The sequence below is a fragment of the Belonocnema kinseyi genome, chromosome 1 (assembly GCF_010883055.1).
Source record: "Belonocnema kinseyi isolate 2016_QV_RU_SX_M_011 chromosome 1, B_treatae_v1, whole genome shotgun sequence".
In the NCBI taxonomy this organism is placed as follows: domain Eukaryota; kingdom Metazoa; phylum Arthropoda; class Insecta; order Hymenoptera; family Cynipidae; genus Belonocnema; species Belonocnema kinseyi.
The window spans coordinates 114729983-114748713 of NC_046657.1; the positions used below are offsets into that span (position 1 = coordinate 114729983).

The window sequence follows — 18731 nt, forward strand, 5'->3', positions numbered from 1 at the left end:
AGGATAAGATTGTAAAAAATATATAGATGTAAACGGAAAGATTGTAAGGAATGGAAGTCATGTAAACCCTTAGGGGACACATTATGAATAAAGAAGAACAACATCATTTTTTTCAATTGAATCAATAATTTTGAAAGAAAAAAAAGACTTCTTACCAAAAATTGTAACAGTTGATATTTCAACGAAAAAACATTTTTATTTCGAATAAAAAACAGTTCCATTTGACCAAAGCACCATTTAAAAAAAATATAGTCGAATTTGCACTCAAGGCAGAAAAAAAACAATCAGATGAAAATGTTAACAAAATAGTTAATTTATTTTTAAAATCCTATTGCTTTGTAGAAAATTTAACCTTAAAAATTTATTCAAAAATGAACTTTTTGGGTGGAAAATTCAACTTTTTGTACATAATTCGTCTATTTGACTTTTAAATTAAATATTTTGGTTGAAAATTCATGTATTTAGTTCAAAATTCGTTTTTTCTTGTGAAAAAATTAATCTTCTAGGTAAAAAAACAATCTTTTTGGTCAAAAATGTAACAAGTTTGTTAAAAATTCATTTCTTTCAACATTTTTTTAATCCAAAAATTTAACTATCTGATGTAAAATTGATGTATTTCGTTGAAAATTCGTATTATTGGGTAAAAAATTAAACCTGTTTATCGAACATTCAACTTTTTGGCTGAGAATTCGACTATTTGGTAACAAATTCATATTTTTGGTTAAAAATCTGTCATTTTAGGTACTTTTTTCTGTAACTTTTTTGATGAAAATTTATCTGTCTTCTAAAAAATTGATCTTTTTGTCTTAAAAATTCAAATATTTGCTAAAAATTAAAATTTTTTTGTTTGAAAATTCGGCCACTTGATCGAACATTCATCTTGGTATGCTAAAAATTCAACTACTTTATGAAAAAATTAATTTCTGTATTAATTATTCATAATTATAGTTGCAAATTCAACTGTTATTTTAAGTAAACTTTTATTTTAAAAATCGTATTGCTTTGTAGAAAATTTATTCAAAAATGAACTTTTTGGTTGAAGTTATATTTTTGGGTCGAAAATTCAACTTTTTTGTAGATAATTCGTTTTTTGGCTTTAAAATTAAATAATTTGGTTGAAAATTCATGTATTTAGTTCAAAATTCGTCTTTTCTCTGAAAAAATAATCTTCTAGGTAAAAATCTATCTTTTTGGTTAAAAATTTAACAACTTTGTTAAAAATTCATTATTTTGTCAACATTTTTTTAATACAAAAATTCAACTATCTGGTGTCAAATTTATGTATTTCGTTGAAAATCGTATTTTTGGGTAAAAAATTAAGCTTGTTTATTGTAAATTCTACTATCTGGTAAAAAATTAATATTTTTCTTTAAAATTTTGCATTTTTATTAGAAAGTTTTTCTCTTTTGCTGAAGGTACTTTTTCGATTTTTAAAGTCCACCGTTTTTTAAAACAATCAAATTTTTAACTTAAAAACTTTACTCCTTTTTTGGAAGTTCATCTTTTATGGTCAAAAAGTTATCTTTCTTGGTTTAAAATAAACTTTTTAAAATAAAAATTGACCTGTCTTTTAAAAATTGGTCTTTTTGTCTTGAAAATTCAAATATTTGATGAAAATTTTAATTTTTTTGTTTGAAAATTCGGCCATTTGATCGAAAATTCATCTTCATATGCTGAAAATTATTCTCGTTATCTGAAGGTTCCCTTCCGATTTTTGAACTCCATCGTTTTTTAAAACAATCAACTTTTTAGCTTAAAAACTTTCCTCTTTTTTTTGAAAATTCTTCTTTTATGGTAGAAAAGTTATCTTTCTTGGTTCAAAATGAACTTTTTTGATGAAAATTTATCTGTCTGTTGGTCTTTTCGTCCTGGAAATTAAACTATTTGATGAAAATTTTAATTTTTTTTGTTTGGAAATTCGGCCATTTGATCGAAAATTTATCGTTGCATCAACAAAAATTAAACTCTTTTTAAAAAATCTAATTATTTTGGGTGAATTGACCCAATTTATTAGTCATAATTTGGTCAAAAATTCATCAATTTAATTAAAAATTCATCCTTTTGAATTGAAAATTCATATTTTATAATGTAAAGGTTATCATTCTTGGTAAAAAAATTTTTGATTGAAAATTTCATTATTAATTAGAAAATGTAATATATTTCGGCTTGAAAATCAAGGAATTTAAAGTGTTTCATATTGAATTCAATACTTTATCTTCATTAATTTTATTAAAAATAATTTAGTAACGTAAAATCCGCTTTCCAAAAAAATACCACTGTCTGTCGCAATTATTATTATTATTATTTGTAATTCTCACCATTATCTGGGGCATTCACATCCAGAAGTTTCACTATAATTTCTTCAAATTCCACATTTGAAGAAGTACAAACTAATATCTTGGGTCGATCGTCAAGCATCTTTTCCTCTTTTACTTTCACTTCAACTTCTCCCCTTTCAGTCTTAATTTTAATCTTTGGTTTCCAGAGTAACTTTAAAATGGTATGATAAATAAGAGTTGTTTTTCCCGTGCCAGGAGATCCTTCAATCAAGCAAAGCCGAGGCTCAGGATTTGCAACTGCTTCTGTTATTTGCGAAATTGCTTTTAGTTGAACTTGGTCTAAAGCCGGCCCCGGAAAAATTAAATCATCCCTACTCAAGAGTTTTCGCGGTCCTTCTGAAGAAATATTTAAATTCGGGAGGATTATGGATGGAAGAAGAGGTGAGTCTTTCAACTGCGAGACAGCTTTCGCACATTCCATTGCCGATTTTAGATTCGAAATATTCCACACTTCCTTAATTTGACTTTTGCATATATTAAAACGTTTATCTATAATCGTAACTAGGTAGGTTATTAATTTCCTTGGCTGGTCACTCGGCCCTAGAAAATGAAATACAGAAATCAGAATTGTTTGCCACCGTAACTGGAAGTGAGAAGAGATCTTCCAGAAATAAATTTACCTCTTGACTCAATTCTGTGAATATATCCAAATACTATTAGAGTTCGTTTATCTTCATTCAAAAGTTCAATTTGCAGTAAATCTCCTGCGTGGGGCGGTGTGAAGTCTTCAGAATTTGGAACGCTAACTCTCAGGTAAAAGGGTATTAAATAAGAATTTTTATCTTCTGTTCCCTTTATCTGAATTTTTGGAATAACGTCCGGTAGTATAAAACACTGATCGTATCTATGAAGTACCAAATATGAATAATATAATGGAAAAAAACTAATTATTGTATTATATTTAAACCAGAAAATTAGGAGGTATTTTTTATTACTTTTTGTCTTCCCCTTTGAGCATAAATCCTATTTCAATTCGGGAAGAGACATCCAGACATAAAATGTTGAAAATAACCTTGCAGTAATGCGCGTAATTTGCAAAACTGAGCGACATCTTTTTGATTTTTCCAAGCCTTTTGAGCAAGATATCCTTTTTATGAATATTCTGTGAGAACAATTTTAGAGAAAATTAATAATTTACAAATAAGTTGATAGGAAATTTTATCTTGTCTTTAGTTTATGTGAGAAATTAAAAAAATTGAACTCTAAAGCTAACAAAAATTACATTTGATGTAATGAAAACTGAACTGCAAATCATTTAAAGAAATTTTAAGCTAGAAATATTAACAACAGAACGATTACATTTTTATTATAAACTGAACGCTCCTTAAATTAAAAGTTAAATTATTTTCATTTTAAATAGTTTAAAAATCCTTAAATAGCTTCAAAATTTTATATCAAAATCTTGAAACATATATATGATGTTTATAAATTTCTAAACATCTTTTACAATAATTCGGGTTCTTACTAACACTTATTTAAAATCCCGTTTTGATTATTTAAAATCATTTTTAAAATCAATGAAAACAATTAAAATGGTAATTTTAAAAGTTTAGTCCATTGTTTAATTTTAAATATTTAATTTATAATTGCTGATCTTACGTGGAAAAACGCATATTTCTAAATATTAAGCAATTGTTATTTTTCTTAATTACAAAATCTCAAATTTTATATTTAAACATTTTTGACTGGAACAATATTTTAAATTTAATAAAAGCCTTTAATTATGAATACATCATTTTAGAGTGATTTAGAAATTAAAATTAGTTTGTAATGTTTCAATTGTCGTTTAAATTTGTATAACTAATAAGACTTTCCAATTGAAACAGTTTAATTTTTATTGTCAAACTCTGGAAATTCTAAAACTGTGAACTGATCCGAATCGTCTATCAAAATCAATTATTATTCACTTGTTAATCCTTCATGTATAGTTCAATTTGTAAAATTATTATAAGTTAAATTCACATTTGAGAAATTAAAAAGGTTTTTTATTTAAAATTGTAGATTTTACATGCTACTAATTTTTAATTTTTTAAGTCTAAAACTTTATTTTAAAGTTCTTTAATTGAAAAATGTACGCTTGAAAATTAAAATTCAAAATGGAAAATTTGTAAGTCAAAGGTTTTCGAATTACGCATTGTAAACGAAATAATATCATAATTGAAGATACAAATTCAACTTATTATTGAAAAAACTGTTGATATAAAATCTGGACTGATATTAGTTTCTAAAAATTTGTAAAATTCCCACAAAAAAATAGATTTACTGTCATTTCCGGGGTTTCCAGGTTTCCCGGTTCATCGGCCACCTTGAGAAAGTTTGGGTCCTTCTAAGATTCATGACTTACGAACATGTGAAGTGAAATAAAAATCAACAATTTTCAAATTTGATAGAAAATTGACAATTACAAAGTCGATTAACATTCACAATTTTTAGGTTGAAGCGTTCAAAAGTAAACGAATTTAAAATTTAACAGTTTTAAATTAAAATCTACGAATCTAAGAATCAGAAATTCAGGAATGTCAAATTAGAAATCTTAGAAATTACACTAAAATAATTTCAAAGCTAAAAGTTAAATATTCGTATTTTGAACATTGATAATTTCCTTGTTTCAACAATGTATCAGAAATTAGAAGGCCGAAAGTTGTATAAAGCAAGATTTTCAAATTCCGTTATTAAAGGTTCAAATTTCAAGAAATTTATGTTTAGAGATTTAGAAATTAAACAATTAAAAATTTAAGAATGTTTACTAGTTATCTTAATTGTAATTTTAAAAGCTGTTTATAAAATCAAGGAAAATGAACACATGGTCAAATAAACTAGATAAGTATACATTATTTAATTAGTTAACTAACAAATTATTTCATGCAAATTTAACTATGTGTATTAATAAGAACTATCCAGATCGAGTACTTGAAATGCAAAGCTTCAAAGATAATAATAATTTAAAAATGCAGGATGGCATTTTAATTAAAGAAAAAATTTCCCGGTTACTTCGCGGTTCACAGATATTTATCATTCAAAATAATAAAAACTGAAGCTTAAAAGTTTTTTAGTTCAAAAACTTTGTATTCAAATGCTCAAAAATTTTTATGTATAAAAATATAAAAATACAAATATTATAATATTAATACAAATATTAAAAATTGAACAATTACTTTTTTTTAATAAACTAAGCACTTCAAAAATTAAAATTTATATTATTTTTATATTAAATAGTTCAAAAAACCTTGAAATACTTCAAAATTTTATTTCGAAATCTTGAAAGATCTACATGCTGTTTTACATTTTTTATAATTTTATATTATTTTTGAAATTTTTTCAGATCCTGCAAACATCTTTTAAAATGATTCCCAGATTTACTAAAATTGTAAAAAATCCTTAAAATCTTCTACATTCACTTTTCATAATTTTGAACATTTTTCTAAATCCTTTTAAATATTCTCTAAAAATTAATTTTTCAAAATAAAAATTAACTATCAAATTTCCTAGGAATCTTGAGGAAATATTTTAGGAATTTCTTTGAAAATTCTAAATATCTCTTCAATTTACTGGATTTTTCTCTAGGATTAATAGGTGTTCAATTATTATTTATACATCAAAATCAGGGGGCCGTCTTAATCGAGGAAATAAATTACCGGTCATTTCCCGGTTTTTCCCGGTTCGAAAAATTTTTCACGGTCAATGAAATTAAAAAAATGGAACACTAAAGCTACAAAATTTTCCACTTGAGTTAATAAAAACTGAGCTATAACTAAACTAAAGCTAAAAACATCAAATATTGAAAAATTGAAAAAATTTAACTGAACGCTTCTTAAATTAGAAATTCAATTATTTTCTTTTTAAATAATTTAAACCTCCTTGGAAAGCTTCAAAATTGTATTTCAAAACCTTGAGAAATCAAGAAGTTGTTTTAAATTGGTTTTAAATTTAAAATGATTTTGGAAATTTTTGGAAATTTTTGGATGTATAAATAACAATTGGACATTTATTATTTGTAGGCGAAATTTGAGTAATTTTAAGACATATGTAGAAGTTTTGAAAAGATTTAAAAAAAATTAGATTCTTTTTAAGAATTGTGAAAGGCTTCAAAAGAATAAAAGCATTTTCTTAAGATTCATAGGAAAATTAAAAATAACTTTTCATTTTGAAAAATTATTTTAAGGTAATATTAAAAAAGTGGTTCAAAGATTTAAACAAAATTTTAAAAAAAGATTCTCGAAAATTTTAAGAAAACTTTCTAAAATTTACATGATAATTTTTAATCTTTTTGAAACTCCTAAATATCTCTTAAAATTACCCAATTTTTTCTAAAAATGTTCTTTGTAAATTATACATCAAAAATTTTAAAATTTCACTTACAAATTAAGCATTTTTCAAATACAACAATTAAAATTGTAACGTTCAAAGTTTAAAGGCTCTTCGAAATTTTAACGATTCCAGGATTTCTATGGAAAATAATTCAGTCAAAAATTCTTTACTATTAAATATTTGGTTTCAATTTACTTGTCTTAAATAAAAATTCAAATATTGCTAAATATTCAATAATTAATCTTTTTTTCTAATTAAAAATTTCAAATGGAATGGGTTAAAAATTGAATATATGAGACTGAAATAATATTTTAAATTTAATAAAATCGTTTAATTATGAATATATTATTATAAAGTTATTTTTTAATTGAAAATAGTTTATAAACTTTCAGTCACACGTTCACATTTTTTTAATGACTAAGACTAACAAATTGAAACCGTTTAAGTTTAAACGTTAAAATCTTAAAATTCTTAAATTTTCAACTAGTTTAAAATCGTTTTTGTTCACTTTTTATGACTTAAAGTACAGATAAATTGAAACAAATTGATTTATTTGTCAAATAAAAATGTTTTTTATCCACAATTTTTAACATCCAAGGCTTTTATTTTTTATTTGTTCAAGTCTTTAAGAAAGCATTTGCAAATTCTTTAAATTAAAAATGTAAGCTTAAAAATAAAAATTTTAAATTGAAAATTTTTAAAGTAAGAAAATTTTGAATTACGCATTGTAAGCTACATAATAGCATAATTGAAAAACATAAAAATTCCACTAATTATTTAAAAAATGTCAATATCTAACGTGGACAGATTTATCTTCTACAAATTTGTATAATACCGGTAAAAAAAATCACTGTCATTTCCCGGTTTTTCCCAGTCTCAAAAAATTCCCGGTTTCCCGGTCCAGCGGCCACCCTGAAAATGCAATAACATGACTTGCAGCATAATTTTTTTAAATAGAACAATTAAAATTATAACGTTCAAAGGTTAATTTTTTTGTGCAGTTTCAAATATTTGATTTAGAAAATATTGTTATTAAATAAACAGTCAGATATAGCCTTAAATATTAGGTAATTGTTCTTTTTCTTCATTAAAAAATTTCAAACTTATAGGTTTAAAGATGGAACATTTTAGACTGAAACAATATTATGAATATTTCATTTGAAAGTTATTTTAAAATTGAAAACAGTTTCTAATGTTTCAATCGGCGGTTATATTTAAATATAACTAATAAGATTTTCAAATTAAAACAGTTTAGTTTTTAAAGTTAAAATCTTGAAATTCTAAAATTGTGAACTGATCCGAATCGTCTTGTAAAATAAAATATTATTCACTCTTTAATCTTTAAAGTATCGTTCAAATTGAAAATTCTATAATTAATTTATATTCAGTTGAAAAACTAAAACTTTTTTTATACAAAAATCTTCTATTTCAAACATTTATAATTTTTAACTGTTCAAGTCTTTAAAATTGCATTTTAAAATTCTTTTAATTAAAAAGTACTTTTGAAAATTAAAATCTAAAATGATAATTAAAAATTACTTTTGAAAATCAAAATCTAAAATGAAAAGATTGTAAACTGAATGAAATCCTAATTGAAAATGATAAAAGTTCAACTAACAGTTTATAAAACGGTTGCCATCAAAGTTGAACAGATTTTTTTCCCCTAAAAATTTGTAGAATTCCTGATCAAAAATATCTTGGACATATTTTAAAGAATTTTAACGTACCAGAAAAACTTCAGGACCCCAAGTGAAAATCTCGAAAAGCAATTGATCATTCAAGGCAGACGACATCTGTTGCGATTCATCAGTACGATTCTCACGTGATTCTGCCCTACTTTTTGAAGGCTGAGATTCAGATTCTGATCTCCTTTTCCTCGGATCCACGGAAGCCGAATTACGAATCTCATTCACCCGGGTTTTAGAACTAATAATCTGTTCCTTAGAGACCTTATTTCTAGGACCTGAAGAGCTAGATCTAGGATCTTGATTGTCTTGATCCTTGGACAATCTTCTGTTATTTATAGGAAGTTGAGATTTTCTTTGATTTAATGGATCCCTGGGATCTGAGGAACTTTGTCCAGGACGATTAAACTCCGATTCTCTATTTTGATCCCTAGATGATCCCCTATTGTTGACGAATGTTTGGGGATCTCCATTCCTTGATTGCTTTCTAGGATCTAAAGATTTGGATTCACGAATATTTTCGTTGTATTTAGGACTAATAATCTGATCTCTAGAGTCCCTATTTCTAGGATTTGAAGAGCTGAGTGCAGAAATTTGATTCTCCAGCTTTAAGGGACTAGAATAGGGGACTTGAATAGGAACTAGACCTCTGTTATTTATAAGATGTTGAGGTTCTCTTGATTTTAATTGATTCCTAGAGTCTGAGAAACTTGGTCCAGGAAGATTAACTACCGATTCTTTATAACGAACATTTTCATCCCTAGATGATCTCATGCTGTTAATGAAAGGTTGGGGTTCCTCACGCCTTTTCTTTCTAGGGTCTAAAGATTTTGATTCACGAATATTTTCCTGGACTTCAGTACTAATTATCTGACCTCTAAAGTCCTCATTTCTAAGATCCGAAGTGCTGGGCCCAAAAAGCTGTTTATCTAGTCCTATGGGACAAAATTCCTGATCCTGACGCAATCTGCTGTTATTCATAAGATGAAGCTCTCTTGGGATTGATTGATTTCTGGGATCTGAAGAACTTGGTGCCGGAAGTTCAGCTTCCAATCTCCTGAGACTTATATTTTGATCTCTAGATGATACCATGCTGTTAATAAAAGGTTGGGCTTCCTCAAGCCTTGATTGCTTTCTAGGATCAAAAGATTTTAGTTCACGAATATTTTCTGGGGTTTTAGTACTAATAATTTGACCTCCAACGTTCCTATTTATAAGATCTGAAGTGCTAGGCCCAAAAAGCTGATTATCTAGTTCAAGAGGACAAAATTCCTGTTCCTGAGGCAATTTTCTGTTATTTATGAGATATTGTTCTCTTGAGTTTGATTGATATCTGGGATCTGAAGAACTTGGTGCACGAACTTCAGCTTCCAATCCTCTAGAACTAACATTTTGATCCCAAGATGATCCCCTATTACTTGTGACAGATTGGGGTTCTCCACTATTGGCTAATCTTCTTTTATATTCCAGAAGATTCAACTTTTTCTTAACACCTGCAGGTCCAATTCCTTGATCTTCAGATTCCTTGCCACGTCCATTAAATTTCACAGATTTGGGACGACTCCTAACATCGAGCGATCGTCCCCTCTCTTCTGGAAGATCATCATCATCATCAAGAACCTTCGCGCCTAGGTAATTACGATTCATCGTCTCAATTGAAATCGTCTTCTCTTCCTTTTCAGGAGGTTTGTAATTTTCTTTTGAGGAACTTCTCTCTTGCAAATCAGATCTTCTGGAAAGAGTGAAGTCGATTTTCTGGGGTCTTTCTTCTGGTTTTGGGCTTTCCTTTGATTTGGAATTTTCCTTTCTTTTGTGATCATCTTTAATTTCGATCCTTTCTTTTTCTTTATGGCTGCTTCTTTCTTTCTTCTTATCTGGCTTTCTTTTCTCCTCAACTTCCTTCCTTTTTCGGTTTTTGCCTTCCTTATAATTCTTTTCCTTGAACTCTTTATCCTTCATTTCCTTGTGAACCTTCTCTTCTCTATTATTCGTCCTTTCTTTTTTCCTATCTCTAACTTTTCCCTTATGCCTCTTCCTCTCTTTGTCCCCTCTATCTTTATTTTTTTCCTTTCTCCTATCATTCTCCGTCTCACTCATCCTTCCCTTATCACTATCTTTTAAATTAACTACTTCCCTATCTTTATCGCTATGACTATGCCTATAAGGAACATTTTGTACTTTTTTAGATATCACAACTTCACTTCCAACTGCACTTTTCCCTTTTTTGAATGCTTTTGCTTTTTCCAATCTTCGATTTTCTGGCTTTTCAGGCCTCTCCGCCCTTTGAAGAATTTGATTTTCTTCTCGATTTTTGGTTATTTGCAAATTTTCTTCAGTAAATGTAAGTTTAGAAGAACTCTTATGCCTACTAGCACTAATCTCATGTACATTTTCAACTTTCTTTTTCGCAACTACGTTCGTACTTTCAGTATCTGTTGTCGCATCTGAATCAACGGAACCATCATCCCAACTTTCTGAATCCGAACTGGAACTTTCATTCCCTGATTCCTTCTTCATTTTCTTTGAAGTCCGCAATGACGAATCAATAGTCTCAGAACTGATCCTTTTTGCGAGAGATTCCGAATTACTTTCGCAACTTTTATTCAAATTTTCATAGAGTGAAGGTCCCGACTCGGAAAAATTTACTGAATTTACGCTGGGTTCTTCCTTTACTGGTTTATTTATATCGATTTGCTCTATCTGCGGTTCTTCTTTTATTTTAAATCCATAATTATTTAATCCTAAGTTATCTGGGCTTCCATGTCTTCGCCTCCGTTTTTGAGGCTTTCGTTCTCCAATGATTGCTACTTCAGCGAAAGGTTCAAAATTAGGATTCTCTTCTATTATCAATGTTCCTAAACAGCTTACTTCCACTGGAATAATTTCTAATTCAGGAGCGTCAATGGGTTCGGATATTTCTCTTTTAATACTAAATCTTAAATTGCTTTGATCTGGAAGAAAATTTAAATTATCTGATGTATCTGGATGAGTTTCATTGGCAGGTTGAAAGTGATTCTCAATCGAAGGATCAACTGATCCACTGTTTTTCCTGATTCCAAGATCAGTCCGAATTCTAAGAAGCATTGCTTCTCTCGAAAAATTAGTATTTTCAGTTTTAACCTCCATGGTTGGACTACAAATCTGCTCTATTTTACGCTCCAAATTTAAGTCGTTGGAAGAATCTGTTTCTAGGTAGGGAAGGACGGGTTTTATCTCTTCCTCGATCTCGATTTGCATTCCTTCGTCCAGGTCTGGGGTTTTTGGCCTAGAAGGAAACTTCGAATTTTCAAGCAGGCAACTCTGATTAAGAAAAACTTCTTGGGATGCACTTGATGGAAGTTCTGAGTTTTCGGAAGGCAAGTTCTGGTTTATAGAATCCCTTTCCGGAGTCTTATTTGCGAAGAACGTCAAATTAGTCGCTGGAATGTCTGGATTTTCTATTTTAACAAACGGCTGTGTTTCTGGATTCAGCTCTGTTTCTCGAATTTCATTTTGTGGTCCGAATTCAACAGGAATATTCAGAATACCTGGCTCACTTGGTAGATCTAGAGTTTCTGTTTTAATAACCGGTTGCAACGCGAAATTAGGAAATTTTATTTTTGATGAACTTTCCTGCAACATCTTCTCGATAAAGGGTCCTATATTTTTTATTCTGTTATCTAATGCAGATGTTACTTGAGATGAGGGAATGGAATCACCAAAAGCTCTTTCAAAAACAGGTTGAAAATCTTGTAATCTACTTTCTAAAGATCGTCTGTCCAACGTTAGCCTGGAATTTTCTTGATCTAAAAGGGGTAGTAGTGAAGATTTTGTATCCTGTTCCTCGGGTTTGAACAGCATCTCGAACGTAATTTGAGGACTCGCTCCGGGAGAAATATCCATTAAATCATTTCGTAATTCATCCACCACTGTTTTGGAAAAAAAATCAATGTTAAGAAAGAAACCAATTACTTTTTGTATCGTATTTTACAAATATAAATGTGCAAAATTTCAAAATTAAAGTGCCTAGGAAACAATATATTAAAAGCAAAAGTCTGAAAATTATTTTGTAATAAAAGGTAATTAAAAATAGACTTTGAACGTTATATTCATTAAACTTTTACAACTATTTACATTATAAGGCTTGTACATGCACACCATACATGCTTTTCTTGATTCTAGAAAAAGCAATCACAATATAATGGACATTTTCAGTCGGGTACAAATACTAAAAATCGTACGAGTACCTTTTCTAGGACCTCGTAATTCAATTAATTATATCTTTTATCTCGGTTACTTACATGATTTATAGCAAATCTGATTTGTCGAGAACCCAGGCGCTAACCATATTTGGAATATTAATTCAATGAAAAATTCAAAATCGAGGCCTGTGAAAAGGTACTCTAGGGCCGCACGATTATTGACTTAAATAATGATGAAGATCTGAAGAGAATTGAACTAAATTTGAAATTAAATAAATTGAATGAGAAAGACTTGATTACATTTTAAGGAACTAAAATGAATCAAAGTTTAATAAGGGAGAACTTCTCTGTAAAATTAATATAAATTCAAGTAAGTCAAGATGAAATCTCTACATAATAAGAAATATTTTTCACTGATTTTCGGATATGATAAAGAAAAAGAAAACGGACGTTTGGAGACTATTATTTTTATTTAAAAAATTGAAAAAAGTAAGTGTCTGTTTTACCGATCTAATAATTTGCTAATTCTTTAACAAAAAATAGTTAGCAGAAGTCTATTTTATTAATTTTCTGTGAAAAAATAATTTGTTTTTTTGAAGAAAAAACGTCGGTGAACTAATCAGACAGTTAGCGCTCCAATCAGGATGGATGCCATTTGTATTGTGTCGTTACACAATTAAATTTCTTTGAAATTATATTCAGTTAGGCTTCTCAAAATAACAGCTCCCAACTAACCTAAAAAATGCAGACTGCAAAAGCCCGCTATTTTAACTCTGGTTAAATACCCATTTACAAGCCAATAAGTTTAGTTTAATTGAATTTTCGCGCTCCACCAGTTTCGTCCCCAGTCACACTCCACCCACGAAGTAATAATAAGGAGATCTAACTCCGTTTCGCCACTTGGCAATAGAATCATTGCCGTAAGTGGTAGGCACATTACAGGAAGATCTTAAATTTTCGTGCGCAGGTGTGCAGTTGTCCTCTTCCTATACATGGAGAAGTGTGCGAGTGAGAAAGTTTGTCAAATTGACGTAAGTTAGAAAGGTTATGTTCGTTTGTTTTGATGCAGCTGGCAACATTTTTTCAATTATAAGTTATAATTATTTAAATTATTAAAGTGTCTATTGATCTGGTTACGAGAAGGATTTCAGCGTTAAGATTGGCAAAGTTAAAAAAGTGCATTATGAAAATGGTAAGTATGTAGACTATAATGAAATTGTTTGATCATGAAATCTAGCACATTATTATATTTGAAATTGTAAGTTGGAATGAAGAATACTGTTTTTTTTTAACACTTCTAAATACTCTTTATATATTTATTTCGTGTACCTTTCGCATGATGATCAATAAAAGAACATAGCCTCTCTAACTTGCGTCAATTTGACAAACTTTCTCACTCGCACACTTTTCCACCACACCACCACACCCAGTCATCTTGGTTATCAGCGGCGTATCTAGGGAAAATAGCGCCCATGGCAAGCACGGAAAATTGTAAGCTCCTGTACAAAACAACTTTACCAAAATATCTTTGTCTCTGCCACTAATTTTCCGTGTTTTTTTATGTTTTAAAGTAAAAAGATAATTTTGATAGAATTTGAAACACGTACCGTTTTAAATATTCGCTATTATTATATTATATATATTATATTCGCTATTATATTATATTAGTTCTCGTTATATGTTCATTCATTTATGTACATTTTTGCAAACGAGGATCGTTTTTTTATTCATAAAAACATGTATATCATTGTATTTCATTGTTATGCATATCATTTCAGCATAATATATTATAATTGGCAGGTTATGTTAACAATATTTCTCCGTATTTCTTCTACATTACAAGGATTGGAATTTATAAATTTTTAAATATTTTATATTATATATGACACAAACTACATTCTTTTGAAACTAATTTCATTGATTTAGAAATTGTATAATTCCTTTATATCTTAACAATTTTTGCTTGATATCTTCACTTGTGTCATTTACTACATTTCAAATGTACTTCATTTCGTGCGTTCATTTTTTCCAATATGGCTGGTTGTGGTGGAGTTGCGTCTTATTGGTTGACTTTTTTTTAGTTGCATGTGGCTAGACCATCGATATATAGAAATGGACCGGTAACGCTGTGGGAGAACTGTAATGGGCTCTAGAGAGAGCAAAAACATATAAGACGGATACGTATCTCTTTCTAGATAAAGCTGATTGGTCGAAAATATTTTCGTTAGGTGAAGTTTGGTGCAGCACAGGACCGTGCTTTGTGTCGTGAGGGCCCAAATAATGTGATGTTTATTGTAATTTTCTGAATTGATTTATTTATAATTTATTTCATTATGATTTATTGCAAATAAATATTTAAAATGGTGGTAGCCTGTGTAGTTTGCAGGCGTTGTAAAGATGTTTATATGGGGATATATTTTCATACGTAAGTAAAGTTATTGAATATAGTAAAATAAAAAATGTTACAACAAAAACAAAACCTCAAAATATGAAGTATTGTACCTATGCAATACAAATGTTTATTTTTTATATTATGGAAATATTGTCAATTGCATTTTAATGTTATTTTATCGCTAGGTACCCTTTAAAAGATGAGAACAGAATGGAGGCCTGGTGTTCTGCAATGCATTTGCCTAGAGAAAGAGTGGCGAAGCATTGGAGACTTTGCAGCGTGCTAATTTTGCTCCTGGAACATCATCTTCCGTGATTTTTGCCGGATTTTTAAACATTTTTTTGAAGATGACAGATGTCAACAGATGTAAATAATGGGCTTGCTCACCACACTTTTCGCATTTTTTTTGCAGTTTTTTTCTGAATATACTTAATATTTTTTTGCCTTTAAACTCTCATTTATTTACACATTTATTTTTCGCTGTTATTTTTATTCACAATATTTTACATACATTTCGACACAAAACTGTTCGAAAAATACGGAAATGACGTAAAATTCTGGCATGTGCGCACTGTCGACATCTAGGATAAAAAGGTCTATTCTCGGCCCTTCGTAAAAAGGATCTGGGATCCTTTTTCTTCATTTATCACTTTTGGTCCTCTGTAAAGAGGATCGGCGATTTTCCTCCTACGTCTCGGTCCTCTGTTTAGAAGATCTGGAAATTTACTTTTTATTTATTAGTTTTCTGTTTTTTTACTTCTTCCTACTCTTTTTACTACCTCTTGTTACTTCTATCTTATGTCCCTTATTACTATCCTCTTCTTCTCATTTCTCAGTCCTCTGTAGATACGATCTGGGATCCTTTTTGTTTTCATTTATTATTCTCGGTCCTCTGTCAAGAGGATCGGGGACTTTCATCCTACGTTTTGGTCCTCTGGTAAGAGGATCTGGGAATTTTGTCTTTGTAGTTCTCGGTCCTCTGTAGAGATGATCTGAGATCCTATCTTTCTTTGTGTCCTCTGTCAAGAGGATCGGGGATTTTTCCACCTACATCTCGGTCATCGATCAAGAGGATCTGGGATACCATTCCTGTCATCATGATGGACCACTTGACGACCACGAGAAAAATGTATTTTGCCTCTAGATGGACCCGCCTCGAGTAAATCGACCGAGCCAACCCAAACGCTGGACAGAAAGATGTCGTCGGGCCCTTGCCGATCAGCAAGCAAACCCGGGGGCTTATGTTCCCTTGCCCCAAAAAGAAAAAAGAGGAAGCGTGGAGATCGCCGAAATCGAACCAAGGGGCTCACAGCCAGCCAAACTTCGTCAGAATGCCCGGAAACCCCGACTTAGCTTTCTCAGGAAGAGGTTCTCGAGAAGCTCAACTTTTCTCAGAGTCTTGATCAGCTCCTACCAGACCTAGAAGGTTAGACTTGTCCCTCCGATTTATCCACCTGTGAGACCGAGGAGCTTATTCCTCTCGAGGATGTGTTGCGGGACCTAGGCGTCGATCTTCCGCCCGAGGAGACGTCCCTGACACCTTCTGAATTGCAAAGCTCATCTACGGGAACCGCAAATCTTCATTCCGTAGGGGAGGAGGACCTACTGGAGCTGCGAGCCTCACCATTTAAGTTTTCTCCGGCTAAACGCATCGAGCTGTCACCACCCAAGATCGTTTATTTCCTCTCAGCGATACCAAAGCCCCCTCCTAGGACCACCCTGAGGGAAAACTCCAGCCTTCCTCCCATGAATGCAGGAAAAACCAAGGAGCGGATAAATGAGCCCGGGATAAGCTTTAATCTCCTTGACAATTATTCCACGACGCACGCCCAGGAAGTCGGTGGCTTACCCGTCATCAAGAAGTTCACTTCGCAAGCAGCAGGCTCTCGCCTAGGTGTCTGGCTGACATCCACCACAGGCGTTTAGCACAAGAAACGCTCCCGAACAAGACATCGTTCGTTCAAGAAACTACTGGACGGTCAAAAGGCTGCATTCCGTGATCATCCGGCCCCAGTGTGTCGAAATCTTTTCTGACATCAATCGACATTATTATTAACTGCTTCTATTCGTCAACCCGGCTGATCTTTCCTAATTTGTGATCGTATAAATAAGTGCTTCATTCTTTGTATATTTAAAAAGAACCTTCGGTAATAAATGAAAAATAGCTTGGCAGTTTTATGCATTGGCAAAGCTTATAAATAATTAAGTTATTTTATCTAAGAAATTCAAAAAAAGAAGTCAAAGAACGTGTAGTACAGTGTTCATATAAAATGACCAATTATAAATAAACTAAAATTTCAGAGAGCTACATTTAAACTTTAAAATTTTAATTGTAATTTTAGAAGAATTTTATATTTGTAAGTGAAATTGTTGATTTTTTTGGTATAAATTACAGTTGAACAATTATTAATTTAGGAAAAATTCAAGTAAGCTTCAGAGATATTTAGAAGTTTCAAAAATATTCAAAAATAATATTAAGCTTCAAAAGATTTTGAAAAATTATAAAAAAATACAGATTTTTAAAGATTTAAAAATAAAATGTTGAAGTTTTTTAAGGATTTTAAAAGTTTGCAGGTACTAAAAAAGTTATTCTTCAGATTCGTGGAAACATTTTTAATAACTTTTCAAGTTGAAAAATTAGTTTGAACAGAATATTAAAAGAATTTAGAGAATTGAAAATGATAAGGTGGATCTATATAGTTTTATAAATCTTTGAATTGCACAATTTATTTAAATTGATTAATTATTTAATTATTGAGCGTTTAAATTCAACAAATTTTCGGCTTTTATTTTAAAACTTTGAAATTCGAAAGAGTTCCAATTGGAGTGTTATAATTTGCAGTTCAGTTTTTATAATTTCAAATAAAAAAAATTTTGCTTCAAGAGTCCGAAATTTTTTGGTAAACCTGGAAAAAACCGAGAATTTTTTCTTTGATTATAACGGCCTACCTGGATTTTAAAGCATTCATAATTTGAACAAGAGTTGTATGGAAATAACAATTTCATATAATTTAGACGCCCTGGTCGAGGCGCCAAATGTCGGATTAGATCACTGGTCCGATGCAAAGAAAATCTACTACTGCATACGATGCATAGGGCTAGTAACTAAGTAAAACATGCGCTGATGAGAAAAATAAACGGAATTCCTGTAGTTTTAATTAATTCAAAGCATATTAAAAATTAATTCAACTGATCATGGAAAGAGAGATTTAAAGATTTCCAAGAATACAAAAAATTTCAGAAAATTTAACAAAAATTTTAAAAGATTCATATTTTTGAGATCGCTGAATCTAAATCTGAGGTCCGTTTAGACCCATTAAATCACCGTTTGACCCTTACATTAAAAAAAAAGCTTTAAAACACTCAAATAAACCATTTCGTGGTTGAAGCATAACTCGTGATGACTGAAACCTTATCTAAGAAAAAGGACTCCCTTTTATTTTTTATATTTCCATGAAGTCACCGTTCATCCCTAATCTCAAAAAAATAACCTAGGAAGACAAAAATGATCAATTTTGGGGTTGAGGCATAAGCCTTCATTATTTTTATTCTCTGGTATCATGCTTTTCTATTCTGAAAACATCTTTCTCTGACGTATTATGCCCTTTCCAGTATGCTCTTTTTTCGACGTCCAACTAAAGTCAGCCATCATATTTGTATCTCGTCTACAGTTCGCTTTAAATAATCCATGCTGCATTCTGTTTTAGATTAATTAACGTGCCCAGCACAGCCTATCTTTATGGCAAGTTGATGCATTCGTCTTTTGGTCTTATGATCAGCCGTTGGTTTTGTTTTACGGTTCGCATCGGCCAAAGCTCTCGCTGCA

At 30.4% G+C, this 18731-nt stretch overlaps 1 protein-coding gene across 1 annotated transcript in view; it reads right to left on the reverse strand.

Annotated features, from left to right (window-relative positions):
* Positions 1-18731, reverse strand: part of LOC117168362 (probable helicase senataxin) — a 45264-nt gene that overhangs the window by 14917 nt on the left and 11616 nt on the right. The window contains exons 6-9 of the mRNA XM_033353954.1: positions 8375-12240; positions 3275-3441; positions 2960-3183; positions 2319-2879 (exon numbers count right to left, since the gene is read on the reverse strand). Coding sequence (XP_033209845.1) covers positions 2319-2879; positions 2960-3183; positions 3275-3441; positions 8375-12240 — 4818 coding nt within the window. The remainder of the gene's footprint in view (positions 1-2318; positions 2880-2959; positions 3184-3274; positions 3442-8374; positions 12241-18731) is intronic.